General features: G+C 37.9%; 1 protein-coding gene across 1 annotated transcript; it reads right to left on the bottom strand.

Moving 5' to 3' along the window:
- Positions 1–1,762: 1,762 nt before the first annotated feature.
- Positions 1,763–21,595, bottom strand: LOC107656425 (ras association domain-containing protein 3-like). The gene is made up of 5 exons (XM_016444291.1): positions 21,107–21,595; positions 9,705–9,812; positions 7,394–7,649; positions 4,440–4,555; positions 1,763–4,354 (listed from the first exon to the last, which is right to left on the bottom strand). The coding sequence occupies exons 1-5, from the start codon at positions 21,227–21,229 to the stop codon at positions 4,205–4,207; spliced, it is 753 nt and encodes a 250-aa protein (XP_016299777.1). The 5' UTR covers positions 21,230–21,595; the 3' UTR covers positions 1,763–4,204.
- Positions 21,596–23,108: the final 1,513 nt, after the last annotated feature.

The following is a 23,108-nucleotide window of genomic DNA, read 5'->3' on the forward strand; positions in this document are numbered from 1 at the left end:
ATGTCTGACATGTTTAATGACGTTTTGCAGACAATTCTTTCATTATATTTGTTAGTAGCATTGCAAGGGTTGGTGTGGACTTTTGTTTTTTTGTGTTTGATTGATAAAAGCATTCTGAAATAATTTGTAAATGCTGTTTTTATTTTTTGCTTAAAAGTATTTTTTATTATTTATATTGATAAATTATATATATATATATAAAAACAAATCCTGGCATTCAGAATTACAGAAATTGCAAAATAATAATAAAAATTGGGTTACTAATAATATTAATCAAATGTAATATTTTTATTAATTCAAATATAAGTTGATATAATAACATGCTATTTATTTATATAAATATTCTATTCAACTAAACATTATAATGAGGCATTTAGGCGGTTATAACCAAACAAAATAGGCTATGCCATAACATGTTCTGGGTGAACATGTTCAATGTAACTATATTTTAAAAGTATTTTGAGGCAGTACCCTCCTTACAGGAACATCACATAATCAAAAGTACATCGACGTTAAAGGGGTCATATAATGTTGCTAAAAAGAACATTATGTTGTGTATTTGGTGTAATGAAATGTGTTTATGCGGTTTAAGGTTAAAAAACATTATTTTCCACATACTGTACATTATTGTTTCTCCTCTATGCCCCGCCTTTCTGCTTGAGTGAGCGGAGGCCAGCTAACCACATGTATGACGAAGCGGATATCGTCCTCTTTTGGAAGACCAAACAAAGTAGTTTTGCTTTCACAACGAAACACAGCGCCTTCACGACATGGCGGCGGTGGCATCAACAATACTACAGCGAGAATCAAAATTACGCCTTCTTTCTTTGCGTGAACATTTGGGCGGCGTTATGCAAATCTTCCCACATCGTGACGTAGACATGTGAGGGCGTGTTAGAACGAGCCGTTTTAGGTAGGCGTGGTTGACTCTTGACTTTTATAAAGAATATCTCTTTGGATTTGAGACTTTAGTCTTTGCAACTTTACAGATCTTCTTTATTCACCAAGAGCTTGTAACACTCCAAAGAGAAAGGAAAAATTGAAATCGCATCATATGACCCCTTTAACACAAAAGATGCGAAATCGCAAAAGAAACGCGATTTTCTTACTAAATAACGCGTTATTCGCGACAGCTGACCGCTTTCACTCGTGAAGAGAATGTGAAGTGAAACACACGGACTGTCGTGCGCCTAAAAACACCACGTTTATTTATCCAAAGTGAACGTTTGTATTGGCACTACGCCCAAGGTCTTTTAAATACGATATTCGGTCTTTATAATTTGTGTAAACTTACATGGTTGCGTCGCGAGTCTTTCTGATAGCTGTATAAAGTTCAGCGTGTGTCCACGGACGCCATGAGAGAAGACGCGCTAAGAGTGCGGCGAGTCATCGATGAGCTCCGCGCTGAGGACATTAACACGGGTTCACGCAGAGGGCACAGCATTCACATGGAAATTGTGGCCTCCCTTACAGTTTACAGTGTAGCGTGATGTTGAAAGCTTGTAAATGAGCTGAACGGTTGGTGCAACCGCCATTGTGTGACCATTTGAGGAAAACTGCAAGTAGGTTGTGCAATTTGGATAAAAATGTGTTTAATGACAAATGAGTTGCAGATAATTAGAAATACCAGCATTTTGAGCTTGTCAAAAGTGAGATCAAGTTTTCATGTGCGGATTTTTTCAGCATGATCCAAGCGGACACTGAGCCAGTTTCTCCTCACACACACACACACACAGATGACAAATGCAGTGAATCGGGAAACTTTTCTTTAAAGTTTTATTTAGAGAAACCAGGTCTTTAACAAGAAAGGCCACAATAGGTGACTACAAACCCTCAAAAAAACCTCTGTCATTGTCAAAGATGCATGACGTCTGGATTCATTTGGATTCTAACAATGCATATTTAGTCCAAACCTCTCAAAAACAATGTTCATCCATGTATGCCACTTTTGACACCTTCTTCTATGTATGAAACTTATATCATAAACATCCCCAAAATATGCATGTAACTTACAACAGTGGAACAAAATGAGATTTTTTGGCAAATGCAGAGTGTGTTTTGTGAGCGATCTCTAACTATGCTGTTAAACAGAAAGATCAACAGCTCTGGCCTGTGATTTCCTAAAACAGCCATAAAATATGCATGAATTAATATAACACATGCATGTATACTCAAAATTACTGAAGCAGTTTACTCACATCCACACCCCTTTACTACACGAATACAGTTTAACATTCATTCACAGTCTTACTCTACAAACAAAAGCTTGTTTATGAAAAATAAAATCAAGTACTGAAACAGCTTTAATAAAAAAATAAAAAACACTTCCATAAAACAACTGAGCTTCCACTAGATGCAATGCCGTTTTAAAACAGTGGAAGACAATAGGCATCTGATGAAGACCAATAAAACAAAAATAAAAATAATTCCCTGAATTAAAACATAAAGTGCCCCAAAATAATTTATAAGATTACTGGTCTTATTCCCCTGCAAAATCCTCTTCGATTGCATATATTGAGACTGTCGTGACGTTATATTCACACAACAATTACACTAATTACTCTAATTTATATTCACCCCAGTGTTTAAAATTAAGTTGCCATGGTAAAACCACCAGGCAAGATATACTGTAATTTAACCTCAGTTTATTGCGGTGTAAAACTGATTGCACCAGGCAATTTACATCAAACTTAAATTAAACTATGCATTTTATCTAGATCTTTGGTTAGAGGTTATAAAACCAATAATAATAAAGAAATAAATCTTTAAAAAGCACACAATCTGTGTCTAAAATACTCGAATGAACTGACACAGGTGAGACATAAGACTGCAGAGATGTAGTTACAGTGGTTGACCACAAGGTGCAGCTACCTCGCTATGCATGTGTCACAATAGACAATAATGTTGCAGTACCAATCAGAAAACCGTCATGCAGCACTAGCATACAGAAATATAAATGTGTATACATATTAAATCACCTACTGATACACAAGTATCATTTCAAACACCGTCATTAATGTCGACCTTGTGTGCTGTGACAAAGCACTACTGTCTGCATTTATTTTACTGTACCTCACAACAGTAACAGTTTCAGCTACATCTCCATACAATGCAGAAATGCACATGAAATTAACTTTTGGTACAGTAAATCAGATCAGTGTGATTATACATTATATTCACCAAAAAACCTAGCTTAAATCTACTAATTTCAGGCTGTAGCTTCAAAACAAACAATCTTCATTTACTTGTATATTCAGTTGTTTATCTTGAAGATATTCTCTAACGCATTTTCCAGGGTTGATGACGAAAGGTGAACAGCAAATGCCCTGTTCGCTAATGATCTGCTTAAACTAGAGGCCATCACGACCCATAATTCACTGAATAAGACCATCTGACTCCGACCGACATCAGTCAGATCTGCTTCAAAACCGCTGCATGACACTTCCCGCATACTTTCCAACATCCTCTATGCTCCTTCACCAACTTCCTGAATTTTCCAATTCCAGCACATCACCTAAGAATGCTTACCTTTTCTCTGATTTAAAAAGGTTTTTATTTGCATTTAAGCCATCCGTTCAGCGACCAATGTTTATGACATCTCATTTCCTGTCCCTACATCACCACATTCAATCTTCTCTATCACAAACATGCGCTTCCTGTCCGTTTGAACTCATGTGGCCCTCAGGTTATCATTTTGTCAACAGCACATCGACACCATCTTTGGTAGGGCACACTATGAGTCATTTTGTATTTAATCTAAAATATAATAAAATAAAATAAATCCCCAATCCCACCAGTTTCTCAGTTTCTGGTCAACAAGTATATTTGAAATAAAATAAGACTCTTTTAGTAAAATAAAAAAAAAATAAAAAAATTATAAATTCAACCACATAAATTAAAACAAACCGAAATATGTACAAACCACAGCATCCAACAATTAAATAAAAAACAGATCTGATTTTCACGTTTGCATCTTTCACAAGAGGTAAAAGGACAGAGAACATGAGAAACAACTGAAAGTGTGAAAGAGGGTGGATGGGTAAATATGGCACCCGAGGTGCATTCTGGGAGCTCAGTGCTCTCCTCTGAGTTTCTGAGACTGGGTGTCTGTCTGCTTGGCAAGGTGACGCCTAATAAGTGTTCATTACACACAGTGACCACTACAGGCAGCAGTGCTACAGTTCCTTCTCGTAACATGTTGGCTTTATCCCGGTCCGCCCGTCGCTCTCATGGCCTCCTCCAGTTTCTCTCTGTAGGCATTGTAGCGTCTGGTCATCGAGCAAATCTGGTCCTGTTCCTCTTTTTCCAAGATGCGGAGGAAGTTCTGCAGTTCGGGGATGGAAAAGGCATCCCACTGATGAACGAGAGGAAGATGTGTGTCATGATTGCTTATTTTTATTAATATACGATTCAGATAGAAACCGAAATCGAATGCTCACCATGACTTCACCAGTTTGCTGTTCCTTCAGGACGAAGCTGAGTGTGTCTGTACTGGGTCCTGCCACCAGACGCAGGAAGAGAGGGTGCTCTTCCTCTGAGAGCTTACAGGTGTACACTGCACACATACAGACACAACACACACGATTACCATCACAGACACTTCACTCACATAGCAAGAAAGACAAAAAATAATAATACTATCAGGCAAGAATAAAGGCCAGTTCACACCAAAGACGATAATTCATAAATGATATCTATAAAGTTTTAATAATTGTTCTAATTCTATGAGAATAGTGAAGTCCACATTCCAATGATATTGTTCTAACAATTGTACTAACTTTCAGAACATTTTTTTCTAGCTGATGAATGATAAAAACCCAGCCAATCCACTCGACTGTAACGAGCTTGAGGATTTAAAGCAGCAGACGACAAAAATGCAGTGTGCGCTTATAATAAACAACGTTATTATCATGCGTTGGTGTCCTTATTGTTCTTGGTGTGAATGGGCCTTTAGGGCTGCATCATGAATATCAAATTTGGAAATGTGTTGAGAGAGACTATCAAAATACACAATATAATTAAAAAAAAAAATTATTAAGAGATATAACTGTTTAAAGAGGATGAATTTGGAGATAAAACTGCTCTAAGAGGGTTTTTAATCATGATAAAACTGCATTGTTTTTAGTACAGGAACCAATTTTTTTAAATAGTTTTTTTTAGGAGCTATAATTGTTTGAAGAGGATGAATTTAGCAATAAAACTTCTAAGAGAGGGTTTCAGAATGATAACAGTAACTGAGACCCTCTCTGAAAAGTTGAAAAGTACATTCATGTCAATTAAAGCAGCTAGACTTTAAATGTAGCCCTGAATCAGGTAATCTTTAATAAAGGACTGACACACCACAAAGAGGAAGCCAAACAACATCGCCACTGAATGTTGAATCTAAGACAAATTCACTGCAAAAACAAACTTTAAGCACGAAAAAGGAAGCGCACAACCTCATATCAGGAACAAAAGGTAATTCTCTGGAACTACTGTGTTTACTCTAGCATTAAAGGAGATTTTCCTCCACCTAGAGTGTGCAAACCTGCATTTCTTCATTCTTGAGGAATCTCTCATCTCACTTCCTGTTTAATGGGGGCTTCCTTCTGCCTCCAGCAGTGGTTAATCAGAACAAGAAGAGCTGTTATTATGTCTACACTAATGCGGTTGATTCATGGTCTTTTAAATGCCGTACTGCTGTGATATCACACATGAGGGTCTGTCTGTTTCTGTAATGAGCTCTGAGCTGGGAGTTTATCAGCGTCTGAACTGTAGCATTTCTTGAAGTTGTCTAGACGGGCTGTTTAAGAGCCCCCTTACATGCATGAAAACCAGCTGTAAAACGCAACCCAAACACAAAGTGTCGCATATCTGTCTCCTAGTGTGTGCTGGAGATCTCTCACGGTGGCCTCAGCAAATACTCCCCCATTGGCAGCAGCACTTATTGGCTCCTTCACACTCTCCAACAAAATAACTGAAGATGACCGTTATTGCTCCCCATAGTACTACAATGCCCAGTTCATCCAATAAATCAAGTAGAAGTGCTATTCAGTGTGACTGAATAGACTGCACCACGGCAACAGAAAGTGTTTTGTTTGAGCTTGCAGTCTTATTTTTGTATTTGGATCAGTAACAAAATGCAGTACATTAAAAGAAGTACATTAGACAGTAGTCTAGAGAATATGCTCAAAAAAAATGCAATCTTGAAAAAAATAATTATAAAATACCCACATTAATAAAAAAAATAAATAAGTAATAGCATGGATAAATGAATAATTGTGGGATTTACTTAAAAGTAATTTTATAAATGAATTCCTTTTTTTTAAATAAGGTAATATCCAGATTTGTTTTCAATGATAAAGTGTGATGTTTAAGTCATTTTGTTTTACATTTGCAGTCTGAATTGAATAAGATAAGATTAAAAAAAGACTGGATAAAGCAATAAATCAAGCAGCAGTGCAAATCTGTCATTTTTTAGTATTTCAAAGGGCAGTGTGTTAAAATAATATTACATATTATTATTATTACATACGGATTTAAAGGACAGAATTTTTTTAAATAAGATAATATCCAGATTCTTCCCCATGATAATGCCTGATGTTTAAGCCATTTTGTTTTAGATTTGCAGTCTGAAGATTAAATACTGCATAAAGAAAAATAATACAGACAAGACGTCTTTCTATTGATTTCTGTATGCACACACACAAAAAAAATATCCAGACCAGTGTAGTCTGATTCATGAATGAATGACTCTTGAGTCGGTTCTTATAATGATTCATTCTTTCACATAAACCAGCGCACATTCCAGCCCAGCACATAGATTATTAAAGCAGGTACTTAAAATCCCAGAGCCATATGTGTGTCTGGATTCCTGCTGTGTGTGTGACGTCAACAGGGGCTCAGACAGTGGCTGGGGTCCGTCAAAGCAGTGAGATGGATTAGAAACACTGACATTTTTAAGAGTAAAACCAATGCTGAGCTTCTCAGGAATCCACTGTTTGATGTATAAAGCCAAAAAAATATTCAAAATCAATCAGGCACTACTAGTAAACTCAGTAGTCGACCGTCCTGACCCATCCCCAACGCAGAATATCCCTGTATGGCATTGAAATGTGGGAAACGAGGCTGGTTAGTATCTGCCAAGAGCATTCAACAGGTTTCCACAGATATCCGCTGTTGTGTGTGTTTACTACGATGGCATGGTGTATTCTTGGCACATACGTGCACATAGAGTAACAGGCCTGTCCTGAATGTATGAGTGCGTCCATAAATACACACGTGTTCCTCAGATTGATCTATTTCAGGAATGCATCTGGTCCTGCCAAACCACATACTGTATACACTAGGGGACCTGAGTCATTACTGTACACACTACATACGCTGATGCATTTTTTCGTGTTCCGAATCTCACCTTGGTCTTCTCTGCTGAAGCGTTTGAACAAGGCGAACTTGGCGGGGTTGTCGGCCACGGTGAATTTTCTCAGCAGCGCTTCGATCACCTGTCGCACCGTGTTGGTGCTGCTGATATGCAATGTGTTTATGGAGCCACGCGGAAGGTAAAATGCCTCCTGACCTTTGACCCCTCCTGCCCCGCCTCCTTTCACTGTAATGGGCCTCCGCAGGTCCAACTGCACCTTGATGAAGCCTGTGTACATGCCGTTAGTATTCTGAAGCACAGAGACAGAGGAAAGACAAAGACAGACATTATTATGATTACAACAGCAAAGACATGATCAACTGTAGCTAAATAAGTGTTTTTCTCAAGTGAGCAGCAGTTTAGTTTGAGAAAATGCTACATTGCTGTTTTTAGGACACAGTTCTGGACAATTATCAAATGAGTTTTTAAAGATTTCCACTCTCAAGTAATTTTCAGAAAGCCTGATTCATTTCAGCAAATCGTTTCCTTTCAGGTAGTTCATTTCAATGAACTGATTCAAAACACTGATTCATTTGTTCAGTTGTCAGTACACTGAAAGTCTTTTTTTTTTTTTTTTTAGAAAAATATATAAAAATAAATGTTTTCATTCAGTTCTACATATTTTATTACAGTGTATATTTTAATATATTTATTTATATATTTTAGTTGCATTTAAAGTAAATTTGAGTCAAGTCACATTAATTTTTATAGCGATTTATACAATACAGATTGTTTCAAAGCAGCTTCACAGTGATTAGAAAATAATAGTATAATATTGAAAAGTTCTTTAATTATGAAACATACAATTTCAGCTAAAAAGACAAGTTTTATTATTCAGCTCAATTTAGTTCAATTTTGATTCAGTTATTCAATTTAGTTCAATAGATATTTATATATGTATATTTCAATTATTAAACGATTACATACGATTTCAGCTGTAAAGCAGCTCTAAAAAGACAATAGTGTCATTATTCAACTCAATTTAGTTCTATGTTGATTCAATTTTGTTAATTAGTTCTACAACACTGCCAAATAAATACAGTTTTGGTTTTATGAATAATCAGACACTTCAATAATTATGTTTTAAAGGTTTTCTTAGTAAACTGTTGTGTCGTTAACTGCTTTTTTAAGCACCTCTTAACTACAGTTAAACTGCTTAATATTTCAAGTAGCTTGTAGTTTGACAAGCTTCAGTTTCAAAGCAGCTTCCTCAACGCTGGTGAGCACATCTTGCTGTGGTATCTGACTCTGTCCAGATGGAGCTCAGATGAGCTTCTTCTGTCTGTAAGCTCATTATTTCAAATGGCAGCCGTGACTGCAGGCTACAGGAGAGACACGAGGGGTGTAATTCCAGCTCACAAACCTCCTCTGAAACTCCACCACACTGACAAACAACCCCACTGGAATACAGGCCTTAAACTTAATGATCCAAGACACTGTGGACACTTAATGAGGAAAAGCTCACATACACTAATACAAAGTGTTTGTGCCATGGGGGCTCAGTTAAGTCCAGACAACACACCTCTCTTGAAATATGTCTTGTCAGAGATCAGTATTTGTTAAAGAACTAGTATTATCCAGACAGAAACAGTCCTGCGATAAGCAGCTGGGCTATGGACAAAGGTACAGTGGTAAAGTCTGATGTTTTGACATCACAATCCTTATGGCTGTCACATGATCTATGAGAAGTCATGATGAACAGATTACAACAGAGACGATGATAAAGATTTTATTAAAGCAACAATGATAATTAACTCTGAGACTATGAAAAAGAAAAAATCTATATTAAAAATACATTCTTGGCGTTCTAAGAAATGCAATTTGCATTCTTGTTGTGCGAGTATGTTTTTTTAATGTCTGTGCCATTTGATGATGATAAAGCTTTTTATTAAAGGGATAATCATAAATAATTCTGAGAAGTTTTATTTTCTTAAGTTAATCCATTTCGTTTGGGGTCATAAGAGGGTTTTGGGGTCTGTAATATCACAATATGATTTCATGTTTTAAGGTTTCTTCATCACGTCAAAATGTTTTTCAAAATATTAATATTATAAAACATTTTTTAATACATAATGCACACACACAATGCATCATTTTTTAATACATAATGCACACACACACACATATATATATATATATAAATCCAGAATTTTATTTCTGGAGGAATGTGTGTGCTGACAAACACTTCTGTTCAAGAACAATGTGGATGGACTTTTGAATTCTGAAAATTATTAGCGATTAGATTTTTGAGTGATTCGTTTCTATTGGTCTATTAGTGGATGGTGGAGGTTGACCGTTAACTCACCAGTGTCATTTTAAAGTGGTCACGTGACTGTGTGTTGTACTGCTCGACCTTCTGTCTGATGTCCTCGTAAGTGAGATGAGTACGCAGCTCTTTCCCTTTCTCCACATCCTGAAACACAGACAGTGAATACAAGCATTTAGCAAGCAGAAAAGTCAGCACACAGGTCAACCTCGCAGCTCATTTTGACAGCAGAAGAGGTACAACTCCAGAACTGCTGAATAATGAAGCCATTCAAATCAAAGGCTTCTTTGTCAAGAGACTGTTTCTGATGCGGGGGCCCAAAACACCTACATATACACCTTCCTAACTGGTGACATTCACGTGTCAAATGCAGATAATCGCTATACTTCTCAGATGAAGCAGGACATCAACAGGATACCCAGCAGGTAAACAAATAATTGCATTTTCAATGTTTTTATTTGATGGATTTATTTGATATTTTAATGCATCTTGTTCTTTGACATCCAATTACATGACCAACATAAGATCCCTTTAAGTGGTTATAATAGTGCACTTTTCCTGGAACAATACAGCTCTTAAAAGCTACAACCAGCAGAATATTGTATGAAATGTGTGCAGTGCACTCTGGTCTTACATGGTCATATCACCAAGAAGCTGAACCGCTTTCACGAGCGCTCCTAGCTCAAAACAAAAGCATAGATCCCCTTATAAGGGAACAAGGGCCATCTCAGCTAACAGTCCAGAGGCTGAATATTGTGAACTGTTAAAGACAGTCATAATTCCCCTCCTACACGGCCCAAGACTGCCTGGAGTGTTTGCAATTACAGGTGGTTTTGCGTTGTGTGCACTGTTAATGAACATTACAGGGAATGACTCGCACTGTTTTCATACCTAGAAAACATCTACTTAAAGGCTAAACACCTTTTTCAATTCCTAGGTTTATAATAAAGCCCTAAAGCTCTGAGAATAAACATATTTCTGTTACTTTGCTGCTGTTGTATTAGTGATGTGCCACACTACTAGGCCTACACATTTTCAAAAACACTATATAATATATGTATTATTCTTTCTACACTAGGTTCAGACTTGCATTACGATAACTGACAACACAACTAAATACCTCTAAATAAATAACTATAAAACCATATTTAAGTTTGTAATTCTCAGAGAGGGTTTTTCCCATGCTGAATGTTAGCATGCTCTTCCTGTCTATAAACTGCTCATTAAAGCAACGCCAATAAAAAGTATTACAAAAAAACACAAAATCTACTTAAACTCACTAGTGAGACTAGTCAACTATCCTGAACCATCTCAAGTTAATATGGAAGAACTGTCCATTTGCTCATAAATCCATTCCTGTGCTACTTTGTAACATTTAGGGTTAGTAACATCCTTAGCCTGACCTTAGCACACTTAAAGCTCTGAATGGGGCAATGCTAAACAGATTAACCCAGTAACAGCTGCTTAACTAGTGCATCAATTAGATATCTTATGGACAAGACTGTTTGGACAGGTGGCTTATGATATTGAAGAGAAAATAAAGTTTGAATAAATAAATCTATGTCTATATTGTTCTCACAACCAACCGTATAAATGAGACCTTATGACAAGACAAATCTTCTATGACAGAGCTAAGTCTTTCCAGTACTTTGGATGTGCCAACTGTCACACCAACAGGGTCATTAGCTGAATTACTTCACCATCCTAACAAGCACAGATGCAAATGGAAAACAATACTCCCAGACTTTCCTATAAAGGATTCTGTCAAGTGTTCAGATCAGACCAATTAACTACAAGCCGAGAGCCCATTAAATCCCTGTTCACCACAATAAAAGCTAGTAAAAGCTTTGTAAACGAGGGGCCAAGAGCATCTCAGCAGGGCCTGTTGAGATGTTCAGTGCATGTAAGGAATTGCAGCTCACCACATCAGCTTTGCCACCTATAGGTTCAGTGATGTGGCCTTCATCAGTTCTCTGAGGGTTGTTCATTAGCCAAGCTAAACGATGCATGTCAGTCATGTAAACTTTGATTGGTGCCCAGTCTGCCCACAAAGTAATAGTGAGACTTGATGCCCCAACAAGGTCTTTTATCAATGTAGTCCAACCAGAGATGACGTTTTGTTTGGGAAAGTAGACACCATGAGCAATATGTAAAGAACTAAACAAGGAAGGACAGGGTTAACACGGATGCCTCTGCACAACGGAGCGTGACAAAGGCAAAATAAACACCAGCCCGATGAGGTAATGCGACAGAAAAAGCAACTCTACCTCCCTTGCTGTGAGGGATTGTGTGTCCTCGCTCTCATGTGGAGCAACACATTGAAAGAGGACATGGAACAAGAAGAACAGGTTAAATGTATCCTTGAGGTCCGACCAGACCGTCTCTACTTGTTGAGAGATCAAGCAAGTGTATTTTGAAGGAAAATTTGTCAAAACATCAAAGGGAAAAAGTAAACTGCACTGTGCGGGCTACATGGTGTCTTTGGTGAGCGGATAAGCAAGGCGGGAGGGTGTGGCGTGTGGTAATGTCAGGGTTTTTGTTCCTCGTTTTGAGTCACGTGCTAGCCGAGTTCTGTCACACTTGGTGGTCATGACATACTCAACCTACACTCTTAAAAATAATGGTGCTTCAAAAGGTTCTTCACAGCGATGCCATAGAAGAACCAGTTTTGGTTCCACAAAGAACCATTCAGTCAAAGGTTCTTTAAAGAACCATCTCTTTCTTACCTTTTTATAATCTGAAGAACCTTCTTTCGCCACAAAGAACCTTTTGTGAAACAGAAAGGTTCTTCAGATGTTAAAGGTTCTTTATGGAACCATTTAGACAAAAAGGTTCTTATATGGCACCGTGAAGCACCTTTATTTTTAAGAGTGTAAAGGGAGTAGGACGCATGAGGTGCGACCGGACTGGTTTTTCAGCTCTTGACTTGTGCGGATAAAGCACTTGATATCATTTGTGCTACTGAAAGATGAGTTAGACGAGTGTGACGACCAGACAAACACCAAAAGGTTCAGCAGACAAGACAATCGAAAGTCAACCTACTTTTTATTTTAAGCGGAATGTTTGCAGGGGATTTCTGGGCACGCCTATAATGACTGCGAAACATTGTGCTTGCCAATGTACACTGATCTGCAAGCCTTAATAAAACACCCCCTTCTCATTCCCCGTACCCCCCACAGGAAGTCCCTGGCCACCACACCTTTCCTCCCCAACACATTCCTCAGCTAATGAAGTTACTGCAGCGAGCAGTAGAAATGGTCGATATCCTTTTGCAAACCAAACGCTGTACTCCAGTGACTGGGTGATTGTCTGACAACTAAAGGCATAAAAATGACCTTTCTGTGAGGCTTCCTACTCAGCAGGACAGTGGGCAGACTAAACTGCATGATGAGATTCTAGTATAGTCAGAACTGCAGGGAGTTTTACAGAGCACAGGAAATCATTGGCCAACAAGAATACAGGAATGGAAACCGCCAAGCAAATTGTTGCAAGCTTGGTGAACATTCACGCCAAAGCTCATCAACTGGTCACATTACTGAAAACACTTCCTTCATGTTGTGAAACAAAAATATCGTCATATTCTGGAATCTTCTGTTTTAACCTTTGGATTTAAAAGTTAAAGGGATAGGTCACCCAAAAATAAAAATTTCCCCATGATTTAGTCCCCGTCAAGCCATCCTAGGTGTATATGACTCCAAGCTTTATAATGGCAGTGAATGGGTGATATTCAATAGTCCAAAGTCCAATAAACTGCACCAATCCATCATAAAAAAGTGCTCCATATGGCCCCAGGGGGTTTTAATAAAGGCTTCCTGAAGCAAATCGATGCGTTTTTGTGAGAAAAATATCAAGCCATCCTAGGTGTATATGACATGTTGTATACTGAAACTAAGAATAACCTGTTTCGAAGCTCCCAACTGGTATTTTGGTACTTTCGCAAACAGCATAATTCTTGAGGTTATATATCCATGCTGGTCTATGACTCATGGGATCTTTTATTATGAGAACTAGAACATCACCTCACAAGGGAATGTACGCATATGCCTCATTACGCCAATCAGACATTGTCCTTCAACCCTCAATATTCTCCTAAACTTCCACCTACAAATTAGGTACAGTTTCATAACTCTGTTTATGTCTGCAAGGAATGCCAAGGGAACAAGAAAAAGTACCGTAATGTATATTACGCAAGCCATGCGTGCTTAAACGGCACTAGGTGTGTGTGGAACATAGAAAAGACCTTTCATCTCCACTGTTGCTGTCCCCTACAGACAGGCCAACAATAACACAAGAGCCCCACAAGGACACTTGCAACCTGCTTTCATTGGAAAGCTTGACCGATGCCTTCCAGCAATTTCCACCCCGATGTCATAAAGCTCTGCTGGGATAGTCACTTGTGACTGACAGCTTAGTTTCAAAGAGTTTTCACCAAATAATTAGGACCATAGACCATATTTGTAGGTGCTTCACAATATTCCCAAAAACGTGTTTCTGTCTGATTTAGGATTTATGGGTAAGCTTCAAAGATTACTGATAACATAAGATAAGAGTTGAACCATAAAAACAGGGTGTGGTTTGTTTTGCTTGTAACTGAAGACAACTCTATACTGTAAAAAAAAAAGTCTGTTGCTTTTTCTTGGAAAGAAGACTCCTTAAGAAAATGAGGAACTTGAGCCCTTCACAAACCAAAAGGACTTGTCCTTCCTGCACAGTACCAAGCTGAATATGATCTGGGGTTGATTCATGCAGACAGGAAGTGGAGCTGTCTGACTCACCGCGGCGGCCCAATTGATCATAACAAACCTGTCAGGCCAGATGGGAGTACAATGTCTTCACTGATCTCAGAGACCAATGAAATATAACCTCACTGTATGACGTCGCAGGTCATAATTCTTAGGAAATCTGCCCACTCACCACAGCTGTGGGGAACTGTGAGAAAGAAAGAGGAAAAACTTTCAAACTTCGTAGCTGGTGCTCATCTGCTGTTTTTGATTGATGAGATGCCACACAAAGCTGAAATATAAAATCACAAGCCAGAAAATATCCAGTGCCAAATCTGATATTCTCAGTAATAAATATAGGCCAAAGGGGAAGATACATGACGTCAAATAGGCCTCTGTTAGCCTGAAAGGCCTTCAGAGCTATGTCCAGCTCATTTGCAGTTGGAGAACAAACAACAGAGTCTTTCAAATATATCATTAACAGGATGTCCTCTCTGCACAAGTTTGCTTGTGATAAAAATTAACCCAGAGTGTACAAGATCTGGCACAGTCATCTTATCATAACCTAGCAACAAAAACAAAAAAACAGTAGGATTTTACACCAAACAATCATGAATCTAACACTAAAAGATCCTGATATAGATGGGAGGATAAGAAGAATAAGGAACTTTGTTCACGGGGATATAGGATACATTTACTGCAGTGTTCAGCGATGATGTCATTCCAGAGGAGTGATGGCTTAGGAATGATTTCAAAGCAAGACATTGAGATCAGATGTGACACATGCCAGGTGCAGCCATGTGACCCGAGCACTCGGAGAACTTATCCGGTTTCAAACTCACATTCACCAAACTTTGCGCCTCATCTCTGCATGGGTGTTTTTTCTAGCAAACAATTTCATTCAAACAACAACATGAAAGTTATATATACAGACTGATGTCAACAGAGATGAAAGGACTAAGGCCATTTTATGTTTTAAAATTATATAATGGAAGCTGCAACAAATATTTAACCAGATTAAGGTGCCTGAACAAAACTGCCAACAGTTAGATCTAATGAAATCCAGGAAGCGACAACACTCGAGGAAAGCTCTGGAGTCTAATAGGGCTGTGTATCACCAGCAAATTCACGATACGTATCACGATACAGAGGCCACGATATGATACGTATCACGATACATGACTGCACTGAATTTCACCTCAGCAGAATTTAGAAAAACAGCTGTTTATTAAACACTGCTTACTATAGTGCCATTTCTAACTATTGGCAGAGCAGGCAGTTGACCTCTGCATTATGAAGGGCCTCCAGAACTGTACCACAATACAATATAGGTAATGGCATATGTTTCATGTTTACATTGTGCACTCCCCACCAGGTACAATATTCTGATTGTTTGCATCTTGTTTTTAAGCCCATAAATAATAATGTACTTGTTCTAATAAATTTATACTGTAATGTACTCTTTCTAATATGTTTAAAAAATCATTTACATTGCTGGTAGGTTATCATTGCCCAAATTAACACACTCTCTACAATAAAAAAAAATTAGAAGAGTTCTAAAGTAACACGCTGTCTTCACTGTATCTAACGCACACACTCTCAAGGCTGATTTAAGGCTGATTTATACTCGACGCGTCGCGTTTATCCACAGTGGAGAGAGCACGTGCACATGGTTGCCAGGTTGACAAAGATAAGTAACACACTTAGCAGATATTTCCGTATTGCGCAAGTGTAAAGCTCTGTTTTGGGGATTACGTCTCTTTATATCAGGCAACCCAGTTGTGTTCCTCTGCGGTCAGATTATTAACAGATGCTCTTCATGCTTTTTTAGAAACCTCGCACATTTCTACTCAATTTTAAACGTTGTAAAATTAAGCGTGGTCCACTGCTGCACACGTGCCACAATATCGATACAGGGCCAGCTGTATCGATACTCGTATCGTCAAATCTCTGTGACGATACATCGTCGTATCGATATTTTGAACACAGCACTAGAGTCTAAGCTTGTTTCCTGATGGATCCATATCTCTAACTGAAAAAAAAAAACTAACCAAAAAAAAAAAACTGATCTTTAACAACATTAGCATACATAAGCATAACAGCTTAATTTTGCATAGATTCCAAACTTCAACAATTAACTCCCAAACCATGACATGTGCTCCCAATGTCAGTTGGAAAGTTTATTTGCTGACTAGGCTGAGGTTTTGTGTGACATTCAGCCGGTGAACCGTAACATGCGAGACCAAAAAACAACCACCTTCATCTGGCCTTATCTTCCTTACTGTAATTACAGCTCTTCTCTGAGAAACTGCAACTAGATGCTCTACATGTGGATCCACATGAGTACAACAGAGTCGTGACCACGAACAGTGAGAAGGAGAGAATTGGATGTAATTGTACATGTCTGTAAATGTCAACTTTTGGCCTATTTTCAAAGCTCGAGGAAAATCAAAGACCTCTTAAACACACAAGCAATCAGATTGACAGGGGGTTTAATGGTTGGTAGTTCATGCACTGACATGGTATGCAACTACTTATGCTGGAAACTAGGTGTAGACTTTGGTTAGGTGCTGTAAAATATTTATATAATCAAAGGCAGCTTATTATAGACGACAGGAGACACACACACCTGGACGATAATCAAATACTGCTCCATGACGCACAATGCTACTTTGTAGACTAATCAGATTAAGTGGCAATGCTCTCTATAGAGCTGTGCTTGATGCCTGATGAAAACAAACATAGTGGCCTACTGGAGCCTTGTATTCTGATGCTTCCCTAAACAGTCCCAAAACAGTCAAAAATTTTGCTTCAGACCTCTGTGAGATTCTGCATTTGTTTTGATTTCTTAATAATTCAGCTTTGTGTAATGCAAGATCTGAAACCACTCAAACCTGTCAATCTGTTCATGTAACAGTGACTTAATCAGCCATGACAGATGAACAAACACAGTGGAATTCTTTCCATTCTGTGATGCAAGGGCACAACACAAACCATGAACTCAGACAAAACAGAAGCACAAAAAGAGAGTTTGCAGGGTATGAATGGAGCAACACGTGGCTTAACATGCTATGTCTGGAGAAAAGTTTGTTTTTCGCTCCACAATTGCAGTATAAACAGCATGTACGCTCCACAACACCTTCTCTAAACAGTTTCCCTCATGTGAAGTTCTGACACCACTAGCATTTATTATAGAACATGTCCAGGTCACATTTCATAAATGTAATTTTGCATAAATTATTAAATAAACTATTTACAGGACCAAAAAGATTATTTGCATAGTGATATTATTTAAGCACTTTACTGCCAAATTCTCAATACTAGATTACTTTACTAGATTACTCATTACAGTATTACTTAAAATTTTGTAATTCTCTAAATGATAATGATGATTCATATATTAGACTAATACAGTACTTTTAATTTTTTATTTTAGCATAAATTAAAGGCAGTACAACAAATACTAGAATAATGTATTCTCTATTTTGAGGAGAAAATGTGTTTATTTGTTATTAAATAATGGCCCTAAAAAGTGGCTTTATTATTTATTTTATTGCATTTTATTTGAAAGCACAGTATATTTTTAATGAGTGAATGTTGCAGTGAAATGACATGCTTTTAACAAGTTCTGTGAGATTTACAAAGCCAGGCTTTACTCAAATCTAGTTATATCTAAATAGCTGCTATAAATGGTCGGATTATTTATTATAAAACAGTCATTCTTTGCAATGTAATCCTTCTTTTAAATGCTAAGGCTTTTGGTGGTCTGTTCAAGAATTGTACGTAACTGTGGAAAATGTTTTACTAGTCTATAAATGTCTATTCTGGTTTGTTTGAGGAGATATGGGCAGTGTGAAATAAACATTTAGTTTCGGTTCTGTGAATATTATCGTCTCCGGCACACATATTATTCTCTTAACTGCTCTGCCTGGATTTACAGCAAGTAGGCGTCTACGAAGGATTTGTGTAAACTCAGACTGGAGTCAGCACAGGTTTGCTTTAACATCCTTGAGATTTAGTTTTATCTTTCTGAGTGAGGCTGACATGAAAGTATTCATCTAATGATCAGTGAGTGCATGAACTGCAATGCAATGCACATCATCAACGTGATTATCGGTCCACATAATTTGACCGATCACTTGATCCCTAATGATGAATTGACACACTGACTCAAAGTGCCTCAGTATCTGAGATGAAACATGCCAAGCAGAAATCTCAGGAAAACCTCTAAAAAATGGATGAGAAACTTTCACAAGAGTTCAGAGCTAAGTTTCTTTGTGCATTCAGTGCCTGTGTTGGCAAAGCATGTGAATATTCAAGGCCAATGCCGTCAAGCACAAACCATGCACACAACTGCAGTAATCTGCAGGTACAGTAGTGGCTTCTGTATTCACCCACAACAGGCCATTTTGAGTTTTGCCTGTTTGTATACAATCGCTAATTTAATTTCCGCTCAACCAGGCTCTGATTTATAAAAACAGCCTGCAGACTGTAGATAACGTCTGTCCCTCTTCAACACTGTCAGGACTTTTCCCCTACACTGTCCAAAAAAAGCAAATCTCTCTGAAAGCCAGGAAAACTGTTTCAGCAACTTCAACAACACAATTCACACTTTCTCTTCCAGTGTGAAGATTAATGGCTGCTTAAAAGGATTGTTTACCCAAAAATGATAAGTCTATCATAATTTACTCACCCTCAAGTTGTTCCAAACCTGTGTGAGTTTCTTTCTTTCTTCTTCACAAAATAAAATATTTTGAAGAATGTTGGCAAACAGTTGACGGTAGCCATTGAAACTCAATGCGAATAAATGATGACCATTTTCATTTTTGGGTGAACTATCCCTTTAAAGGAAGGTGAATGCAGTTGTTGCTTTGCTAAAAAGCCTAAATGTTTAAAGTGCACCTGTATTGCATTCTGAAATTAAAATAAAATAAATTAAATGATGCAACAAAATAAACAGTAATGATTTTACGCCAATAAACTGAGCCATTATGGTCTAAACGTTTCTCTCTATGAACTGAGCGCTGTGTCCCACACAAACCCCCATGATCCTGCTGTTTTGCATGCCTGCCCCAGCAGCTGTTTCCCAGGGTCAATGCATTTGTGGCATGCAAGAGGTGACAAAACAGATGAAGTACAGGGCATTTCTGCTCACTAAAATGTTGCACACACATTTTGTAGACTCTACGTATCTATTTGTATCTTGCACATACTTTGAAGTGCCCTTCTGAGAAAAGCCAGATTTTGGGTTAGCTTTGCTGATGATGAAATAGTTTGGAGGGAGTGGGGGGCATCTTTGTCAGAATGAAGTAACAGGAAGTGAGCTATAGCAATGTGCCTGGCTGTTTAAGGAACCGATTCATTGCTTTTTGAGCAATTCCTTCTACAGCTGCTACTTTACACGATGGATGGTCATTTCACACCACATGTGCAGCGAACACATTATAAAAGTTTGGAATTTTATATGTCAAGACTTAATAACAGACTCAAAAAAATCTAGCTGTGTTGCTTTCTACAGACTATAGAGTCAGTTACATTCTAAAATGTAAAGTATAGTATAAATAGTATAACACTTGCTGCAATGCATCCTGGGATTGCCTTCTCTGTAAAGGCAGCCACTATATTATGCCTTAAAATGCTGCCTATGAAGGCAGCTCACTAGGTTTTGGAACAGAGCCCTAGAAACCCACTAAAACAATCTGCAACAATTTCCCCCTGGAAAATGGAAGTCACATGACAACATTAACTTTGTGAAAACGTCTCTCCACTGACATTTTTCTCACAATCGGGTAATTGACAGAAATGCGGGGGTGATACTGTGAATCTTTTCTCTTTGAGCCCCCTTTACTGTCACACATGACTGTGTAGAGGCCATATTCAAATCACATGTGGTCAGTCACACTGGTTAGTTTTATTAGTGACTGAGACAGGCAATAAAACTGTGAAATTATGAGCAGTTGTCTTTGATATGGGCATGCTGATGTCAGCTAATTGAGAAGCATGAAAAAGTTACTGAACAAAACAGCTTTCATGAGCTGAGACTGGCCTACTTCAACAAACTTCCAAGCCATTATGGCATGACGTAATGCTTTTAAACAAACCAGAAGTCACATACAATCAAATAACACCCTAAATAAAGATAATATGCATAATAAAACAAAACAAACTAGTGTTGAGTGTGCAATACTATGCTAAATCCATTACACAGCCTATATAAGATGGCCATGTGGCCAAAGCAAAACTGAGTGTTGAATCATCTTATGTCCATTCACTGTTTTAAACCGCACTTCTTCAATACAGTCTGACACAAAAGAGGCATTATCTTAAGGTCATAAATATCAAGGACATGCCTGATGGAATAGCTGACTCATACTGTGACATTCACATATGCAACGAATTAAATAACATATGCAGTATGTCATGCTTATGTTAATTATTGTTCAAAACACTATGAATCATAAGCTCGAAGAGTTTTATCAACATTTTAAAAGGAACAGCTGATCCCCCCTGCATACCAATATACACTATATAGTTAATAGCCTTCATATGTATAGCCTATGTATTGACATATATAGATTGTAAATCTGAAACAGAAACTACAACACATGGCTGTGCCATTGTAGCAATATGGCACGAAGGCTTCCCAAACAAACAAACAAACAAACAAACATACATACATACATACATACATACATATATATAAAATGTAAATATATTCACCTTGAGGTTCGTGGGTTTAAGTGAAGGCTTTTTGAACAGGGAAGTTCTGGCAGTGAAAAAATATTCCTCTGAATCCTCTTCCAAACTACTGTATCCACTACTCATGGTGCTCGTCCACGACATTTGAAGAGAAACTCTGACACATCCAAAAAACAGGTTTTATATGTGCGCAAAAATAGTACTGTATGAAAAAGTCAAACGGGTTAGTGAATCAACGCTGCGAAACGTGAACGCGAGTCACTGACGCTCCGTATAACCATTGCTTCCTAAAAGACGAAACAGTCGGCAAATTCCAAAATTACTTTACCGTATATGGCTAAATATGTAATAGGCTATATATAACTAATAAACGTATGAAGCGTGGAACCACTTTAAATACTTTAAAACGCCACGGAAAACGCGCCCGGTCGAGTCCTTCTCAAACACTTTTCAAACTACTGAGTTCAGTAGACTGAACCGGAGCGGCTAGCTGGAAAGAACACACCCACGAACACACCCACAAACACACACACAAAGGCAGTTCCTCGTCCACTGTTGCGTCCCCTACCTGTGCGCACCTTATTAGAGTTATTTTCAATAAAGTTTCTTTCATAAACATAGGGGGTGATATTATAAAATAAACCAATGCTCAATAATAATAATAATAATAATAATAATAATAATAATAATGTATTAGTAGAAATAATCAGGACAAGCAATTCTTCCGCCGAGTAAAATAGTTCATTAATCTGTACTCACTCTGTTGTCAATTTATAGCAGCCGCTTGGCGTATTAATACAGAATTCAAATTAAGTGTGGCGGCAATTTTATAACGGCTTCGAGCGCATCTCATTAAGTCATAAGTGATAGTCTTACCTTTAATAATACCTTTTTATCTGTCTGAAGAGCAAAAATACTACTGGAAATCTTTTAAAATGTAAGTTCACTTACCTCTATAAGTATGCAACATACAGAAGCAAGCTTTCTTATTTTCCTTCTTTGAAACATAGCATGGACTACTTCTCAAGTTGGTGCAGGTCTACCATCTGAGCTAAAAATATAGGTTTGGGGCATTTAATACAAGGCAGTAAGCCCATATGAAAGGGTGTAGCTGTGGACCAATGCAAACATGAGGACCAACCGAGTAAAAGAGGAAGACAGTTTGATGATAGACTTCTGTGAGAGATGTGTGCAAGTGCGTGTATCATAGCAAGGGAGAACTTGGTTGGTTCAGTGACCTACAGGAACCTGTGACAATGGGTTGACACCACTTTTGAGGTTTTAGCGCACTATGTTTCCAAACAATTTTCTACTTTATACATGTATATTTTGTATTTTACAATGCATCACATATGATAACACCCCACCCAGTCAAGAGAAAAACAGCTGATTCCGAAGAGTGAAATCCAAGCAACATCTGCAGTAGATCAAGGACAGGGTAACCACGCCCTACAAACTGCAGCTTTCAAGAAGTTTGAGGAAGGACAGTTCTTAATTTAAACCCAAGAACATGGAGAACACCTAAAAATACCCTGTCAGAAAAGGAACGGCCAAATCATGCAAACCAAAGGCATCAGTGGCAGGTCAGTACTATGTCAAATTAACCAACACAATCTCACAGCAATTCATAATAAGTCATTTTAACTTTTGGTGAATTGGTGGCTAAAGGCACGTTCATACCCAAAATGATAACTAGGCCTATAACTATTAAGTTTTAATAATCATTCTAATTCTACGAGAATAGGAAATTCCATGCTACAACTAAAACAACGACACAGAAGAACAATATTGCTGGAATCACTCTCAGGAAGATTTTTTCCAGTGATAAACGATTGACAGCCAATTGGAATCCACCCAGCTTTAGGATGTTTACATGACACAATTTTCAGCTAAAAATGGAATATGCGTTTTGGCTGTTAATTTACACAGCCAAAAGGGCATTTTGGGAGCCTGAAAATGCAAACTTTTGAAAACGATACCATTACTGTCTCCATGTAAACTACGAAAACGCAAAATTGTGAAA

Source organism: Sinocyclocheilus anshuiensis, unplaced genomic scaffold, assembly GCF_001515605.1.
Source record: "Sinocyclocheilus anshuiensis isolate Anshui unplaced genomic scaffold, SAMN03320099.WGS_v1.1 scaffold183, whole genome shotgun sequence".
Taxonomy (NCBI): Eukaryota; Metazoa; Chordata; class Actinopteri; order Cypriniformes; family Cyprinidae; genus Sinocyclocheilus; species Sinocyclocheilus anshuiensis.

Coding starts and splice junctions, on each gene's coding strand:
- LOC107656425 (XM_016444291.1), bottom strand. CDS start 21,229: ATGTCGTGGACGAGCACCATGAGTAGTGGATACAGTAGTTTGGAAGAG. Junction 9,813..21,106: donor TTAAACCCACGAACCTCAAG/GTGAATATATTT, acceptor TCTGTGTTTCAG/GATGTGGAGAAAGGGAAAGA. Junction 7,650..9,704: donor ACCACTTTAAAATGACACTG/GTGAGTTAACGG, acceptor TCTGTGCTTCAG/AATACTAACGGCATGTACAC.